Source organism: Phlebotomus papatasi, chromosome 3 (assembly GCF_024763615.1).
Source record: "Phlebotomus papatasi isolate M1 chromosome 3, Ppap_2.1, whole genome shotgun sequence".
NCBI classification, from domain to species: domain Eukaryota; kingdom Metazoa; phylum Arthropoda; class Insecta; order Diptera; family Psychodidae; genus Phlebotomus; species Phlebotomus papatasi.
In genome coordinates this window covers 66,574,225-66,581,110 of record NC_077224.1, presented here as the reverse complement: position 1 = coordinate 66,581,110, position 6,886 = coordinate 66,574,225, and the positions used below count along the sequence as shown (strand labels likewise).

The window sequence follows — 6,886 nt, the reverse complement described above, 5'->3', positions numbered from 1 at the left end:
CTGAATACTGAATACACAAAGTGAATACCACTACGTCAAAAAAAAATTTTTATTTATTATATTCATAATTCCACCTCACAAAATTTCTGGAAATCCTTAGATTACTCTCCAGAGGAAAATTAAAATATAGTGGCGCTGTACGCAATTGTACGAACCTTTCAATAAAATGAATAATGCTTATTAATTTCCTACAAGATATTTCCCCCTTGGGTGTACTGGTTATGCTGTGACAATTACCTTTCAAAGAGATATAAAATGCCTGATAATCCCAATATGCTCAAGATGAAATGATAAGATGCAATACTGCTTTACCTATTGATGAGATAGAAAGAGATGAATGAAATAACCGTTCCCCGAGCCGATGGGGCCGAAGGAGTAAAAAATTTTTCTCCTCGTGGGCTGTCTCAGGTCAATTTGGCACCTATTTCGCCTTCTGGATTGCTTCGAGGGGGCTCTCAGTGGGTCTTCCAGGTGAAAATCCTCCTGATGAACTGCCCAATTCTTCCACAAGATTCTCCAGAAGACACCAATGCAGTGAGAAGCCGAAAATCCCAAGTACTGGAAGACACGAGGGGCTCCGCCACAAGAATAACTACTTTTCACTCTCTTCTAATTGTCTTTTCACCAAATTTATTCTCCCACCACCTCAAGTACAAAATCGTTTAACAAATTAACAATGTTTGAATATTAAACTTAATAAAAATTCCACTTTTTCGAGTCTTTTTTTTCTCTTCACAAATCACTTTGCACATCTGCTAACTGTCCAAAACGGAAACGAACCTTTTTTCTCTCTGTGGCCCAAAGTACACCGCATGAGTGTCAAATAAAATTTCCCTGCGCGCGTAATTGAAGATCCCGCGCAATTTAAATTCCAGACGTCCGTAACGGACATGCTCCCCGGGGTGATCCGAGCAATCTTACGATTGATTGGAACACAAAATGTTCCCATCTAATGAAAGGCGTGCCGTCTTGGTGATTGCACGTGTGTAGATTCCTCTTGGAGTGCGAATTGTAAGCACACGCACCTTCCCATCCTTTCCCGGATGAACCGCTGATACCTGGCCGAGTACCCATTTACTTCCGGACTGCGTCTCGTCGAGAAATAAAATTACTTCGCCAACCTTCACGTTTTGCTGATTGTGTCTTCACTTTGACCTTTGTTGCAACGTGTTTAGATAGAGTAGACGAAATTTTTTCCCAAAGTGTTGAGCACGTTGTTGACAAATCTGCCATAAATTCAAACGGTTCTCTGGAATCTGCGTGACATTTGGGTCTGGTGGGAAGTTTCCTGGGACACCTGTAAGAAAGTGTCCTGGTGTCAAGAACTCCTTTTCGTTGGGATTGTCAGAGATGAGGGATATCGGGCGGCTGTTCAAGATGGCTTCTATTTGGCACAGGATTGTGCACAGCTCCTCGTATGCGAAATTGGTGTGTTGGACAACTCTGGTCAAATGATACTTTACGCTCTTGACACAGGCCTCCCATAGGCCACCATGGTGAGGCGCACGTCCAGGCATGAAGTGCCAGGTTATCCCAGTTTCACGAGTTCCCTCTACGATCTCCTGTTGCGTTTGTTCCTGACGGAAAAGTTTGGCTAGCTCCCGCGATGCTCCTTCAAAATTTGTTCCACAGTCGGAATACATTTGTGCTGGCGTATTTCTTCGGGAAGCAAATCTGCGGAAAGCAGCCAAGAATGACTCAGTTGAGAGGCTTGTCACGAACTCTATGTGGGCCGCCTTTGTAGCCATGCATATAAACACAGCAATATAGCCCTTCTGCAGTCCCAGTTTTCTCTCAATCGCTCCCCGGGGTACCGAGGGACGGTACATAATGGGACCTGCATAATCCACCCCAGTGATTTGGAACGGACGATCGAGCGTGACACGGTGTTGAGGGAGGTCTCCCATCAACTGTTGCAAAGGGCGCGGATTCGCGCGTGTACATCGAATGCAGTCGTGAACAATCTTCCTAACAACATTCCTGCCGGACAAAGGCCAGAATCTTTGTCTCAGTGTGGCTAGAAGCAGTGAAGGTCCAGCATGGCATTGTTTGAGATGTTCGTTCCGGACTATGAGCTTTGTGAGTGGAGACTTGGGGAGGAGGAGTGGATGTTTAGATTGGAATGGCATGTCGGAATTCTCCAGGCGACCACCCACTCTGATTAATCCCCCAAAATCAACAAATGGAGTCAATGCCGATAAGGATTTGAACTGTGACAGTGTAATTCTGCCCCGACTTAGAATATTTCCAGCGACTCCCGGAAAATTCTCACTCTGATCCATGAAGATCAAGCGCTCCAATGCTTTGTTAAGCTCCTCGGGAGATAAAATGCCTTGCTGTCGTCTCTCTTTGGGAGTGATGAATCTGCGGCAGTACGCGATGATGCGCTGAAGCTTTGACAATGTCGAGTGACGCAATAATAATTTGGAAAGCAGCGACTCAGATTGATCCTCTCCGGTTTCTGTTAGGACTATTGGCAGAGAATTAGCAGGAATGCCAAATTGTTGGAATTCCGGAGGCCAATTTTCCTTGGATTGCTTCACCCATTCTGGTCCATGCCACCATAAGGAGGACTCCTCAAGTTGTATTGGTGTGGCTCCCCTGGATATGATGTCAGCGGGGTTACAAGATGTGGGTACATGACGCCATTGAGAGGCTGTTGACATCATCAAAATCTCCTTAACCCTTTTGCTCACGAATCGATTGTAGTGATCTGAAGAGCCATTGAGCCAATACAACACGATGGTTGAATCTGTCCAGAAAAAGACATCGTCGGGATCAAATTGTTTCCTCACTCGCGTAGCCAGTTCAGCAGCGAGATGCGCGCCACAAAGCTCTAATTTAGGAATCGTTTGCCGAGTGATAGGGGCAACTCGAGACTTGGCAATCAAAAGTCGAGAACTAACAGCTCCTTCTTCATCACTATTCACCAAGTAAATCGCCACCCCATATGCTCTTTGGCTCGCATCAGCGAAAGCATGGAGTTCGATGTGAACGGGTGCAGGAATGTGTGAGACCCAACGTGGAATGCTGAGTTGATTGAGATGCTGCAAGTCAGAGACAAAGGCATTCCACCTCAGGCCTAACCAATCTGGGATTGGATCATCCCATCCAATCTTGAGGCTGTGAGCGTCCTGCAAAATCATCTTCGCTACGATGACAATGGGCCCAATCAATCCTAGGGGATCGAACAACCTTGCTATGGCCGAAAGGACTTTCCTCTTTGTATCGCAGACTTCATCAGGGGAAATGGGAGAACGAAATGAAAATGCATCTAGTTTCGAGTCCCATGAGATTCCCAAAGTACTAGTGGACGAGTCGTTGATATGGACTGTGTCATCTTCTGTGGATGGTGATGGTTGCAGTTCTGCATGATTTCCAATCCATTTGGTGAGCAGAAACCCACCACCTTTCAAAACTTCAATAAGCTGATTCTGGATTTCATGCGCCTTTGGCAAGGATTCTACCGAGATTATGCAGTCGTCCACGTAGAATGAGTTTCGAAGTGCCTCCGATGCAAGTGGATGGGTCCTCTCACTTTCCTGAGCCAATTGAATAAGCGCCCTAGTGGCTAGAAAAGGGGACGATGCCACTCCGAAACATACACGTGTGATGCGGAAATCCTGAATGCGTTGTGATTTTTCATCTCGCCAGACGAAGCGTTGAAAGTTTGCGTGTGAGGGATCTAGCATGACCTGTAGATACATCTTACTTATGTCTGCAGTCATGGCATATGGATGTTTTCTAAAGCGAAGTAAGATGGTGGCGAGATCTGGTTGAACTACCGGTCCAATGCGTAACAAATCGTTGAGGCTAGATCCAGATGATGTTTTAGCACTCGCATTATAAACGATCCGTAACTTTGTGGTGGTAGAGGATTCCTTGTACACGCCATGATGAGGCATGTAATAAGCAGGACTCACGTTGGAGTCGTCATGGGGTACAGGTTCTATCCATCCTCTCCGAAGCTGATCATGTAGAATATCACGGTAAGCCGTACGCATGGCAGGTTTCTTGTCAAACCTGCGCTCCAATGCGAGAAATTGCCGGATGGCAAGCGGTCTAGATTCTCCAAGTACACGCGGGTCCTCTCTGAAGGGGAGTTGGACGATGAATCTTCCATCTTCATTGCGCTGGTGAGTAGAAGCAAAATGATTTTCAGCGGCAATTTGGTCATCAGTCCCTGATGTAGGTTCAGACGCATCTTCAATCTCCCAGAAACGTCGAATAGATTGATCCAAGGCAGTGGCGGTGAAGGCAAAGCTCTCGGGTGGAGGTATAGGCTCTTGTTCTCCGACCACAACATGGCCGAAGACAGTCTCTTTGAGGATTGGCAATCCTGGGCCCAAGCTTATAGAGTCGGTTAACCAACTTGCCCAATAATGATTGCCGCATATGAGTAAATCCACAGGCCTTTGCACCGCCCAATCAGGATCGGCTAAAGCAACTTCATGAGGAATGTGAAGCATGGAGGTGTCGACAGGCCAGTTTGGAATGTTGCCAGCGACACTAGGCAAAACGAAGCATTTCAAGGTGAATTGCGTATCCGAAGTCCTCGAAAGGATGGTTGCATTCACATAGAATCGTGCACGAGATCGAGTGGAATTTACCCCAGCAATTGACAATCGAGAAGCAAATCTCGGCAGATTCAAGCGTTGAGCTAAGTCTGACGTCATAATATTCACTTGGGCTCCCCCATCTAAGATAATGCGACAGGGAATCATCTCGCCGTTTGCCGTGAGAATATTGACCAAAGCCGTCGCGAGGAAGACCCTCGGAGGTAAATCAGAGTGATCACTTTCTGACGAAGCACATACAGCGACGACAGCGGACGAATCCGAAGTATGATTTGAGGAAGGAGACCCGGAGTTTGATGCAGAATTCGCAGAAGATGAAGCAGGATCAGTGCGATTGGATGAGTCAGAAGCATACTTGTCATGCAGAAGGATGTTGTGCCGTCCTTGGCACTTTCGGCACTTGTGGTAAGTGCAAGAGTGAGTCAAGTGTGTAGCGAAGCAGTTTCTACACAGACTCAAAGTTTTGACAGTTTCGAATCGCTCCCCAGGAGTTTGATTGAGAAATTTAGGACATTTGTAGAGAGGGTGAGACGATTCGGAACAGCAGCGGCAAGAAGAAGCATTCGCAGAATTTGTGAGAGCAGTGGCTTGCCTCTTTGGGAGCTGAGGCTTATTAGGTCGAGAGTTCTGAGAAGTGTTGGATGAGGGTTTGTTGGAGCTTGAGGAAGAATTCTTGACATCCTTGCAACGCTGGTCAAGAAATTTTATGAAAGCATTCACCGTGGGCACCTCGGTGCCACATTGACGACCCCAAAGAACGCGAGACTCTGAATCTAGGCGATCTAACGTATATTGTATTAACCAAGGATCCTTTTGTGGGGTCCCGGTCAAAATCCCGAACGCCAAAATCCCGAAAGCCAAAATCCCGAACGCCAAAATCCCGAAAGCCAAAATCCCGAATAGGCCAAAATCCCGAAAGCCAAAATCCCGAATTCTTAAAAGTGTCACAGCTACTCCCACGATTGTACCCGCGCTTGCTGGAGGCAAAGGGAAATCTTCTGTGTCTTGGGAAATTATTCTAAACATTTTCCTTCATATAATTTCATCCCTTTCAGGATTTCGAAAATTCGGGATTTTGGCTTTCGGGATTATGGCTTTCGGGATTTTGGCCTTTTCGGGATTTTGGCGTTCGGGATTTTGGCTTTCGGGATTTTGGCTTTCGGGATTTTGGCTGCCACCGCCTTTTGTGATACATCCATGGCGTCCAATGCCATCGTGCATTCAGTGAAAACGTTGGTAATCTCTTGAATGGCCTGGGCGCCCGAAGAAGACATGCGTGGCATTGCAAAGAAGGTTTTAATATATTCTGACACGATCTCGTTTTTGTCGTCAAATTTGTCCTCAAGGATTTTCCACGCAACCGCAAAGTTCTCATCCGTCATGCTGAGCTTTTTAATGCAAGCTTCAGCATTTCCTGATACGGCGGACATCAGGTAGTCTAATTTCTGAACATTACTAATGTTAGGTACATTGATCACAGAGGAAGTGAATCTATCTTTGAACGATTTCCAAGAGGCATGTTTGCCATCGAAGGTGGGCAATTTTGTTTGAGGCAATTTAGTAGTTTTGCAATATGTGTTAGTATCATTGGTACTTGCTGTGTTTGTCAGAGTGCTCAAAAGCAACTCCATCTGTTGTTGGTGTCTCTGCTCAGCTTGGGTTATGAAGGCCGTGAAGAACTTTGCCATGTCACTTGTGGACAAAGGATCCCTTTTGGAGTCATCTGAAGAGGATTGTGGTGCTTCAAGAATGAGCGTATCAATCTGACTAATCAAATCATCACAACGCTCAATAAAATCCTCTTTGGAAACGATTTCTGCTTCCTTTGTAGCCCCATCTGGTAGACCTTTGATGATATCATCCTGGATGCCGATGTATTTGGCTTTCATTGCTTTCACCAGGTTGAGCTGACTGATGAGGTTAGCCTTGTAACCAATGAAGTTGATTTCTTCGTCTGAAGCATCTGAGAGGCCATTGATGTAATTCTGGACGCGGGTAACCGCTGACACAATTCCTCCTCTGGTACGAAACACCATGATTGCAGCTGTCCAATGAACTGAGTTGAAGGACCGTGGTTTGAGTGCGCTGGTTCAGAAGCCGTGATCGAAGTGGCCAAAAAATGTACGCAATTGTACGAACCTTTCAATAAAATGAATAATGCTTATTAATTTCCTACAAGATATTTCCCCCTTGGGTGTACTGGTTATGCTGTGACAATTACCTTTCAAAGAGATATAAAATGCCTGATAATCCCAATATGCTCAAGATGAAATGATAAGATGCAATACTGCTTTACCTATTGATGAGAT

General features: G+C 45.7%; 1 protein-coding gene across 1 annotated transcript; it reads right to left on the bottom strand.

The window, feature by feature from the left end:
- Positions 1-421: 421 nt before the first annotated feature.
- Positions 422-6,613, bottom strand: LOC129806749 (uncharacterized). The gene is made up of 3 exons (XM_055855521.1): positions 5,771-6,613; positions 1,244-5,267; positions 422-558 (listed from the first exon to the last, which is right to left on the bottom strand). The coding sequence occupies exons 1-3, from the start codon at positions 6,611-6,613 to the stop codon at positions 422-424; spliced, it is 5,004 nt and encodes a 1,667-aa protein (XP_055711496.1).
- Between the last annotated feature and the right edge of the window lie 273 nt (positions 6,614-6,886).

Bases quoted from the DNA above. Each gene is read 5' to 3' on its own strand.
- LOC129806749 (XM_055855521.1), bottom strand. From the start codon at position 6,613: ATGGTGTTTCGTACCAGAGGAGGAATTGTGTCAGCGGTTACCCGCGTC. The intron at 5,268-5,770 runs GTATCACAAAAG...TTTCTTGACCAG, and splicing joins TGGCATTGGACGCCATGGAT to CGTTGCAAGGATGTCAAGAA. The intron at 559-1,243 runs GTTTGAATTTAT...CGTGTCTTCCAG, and splicing joins CACGCAGATTCCAGAGAACC to TACTTGGGATTTTCGGCTTC.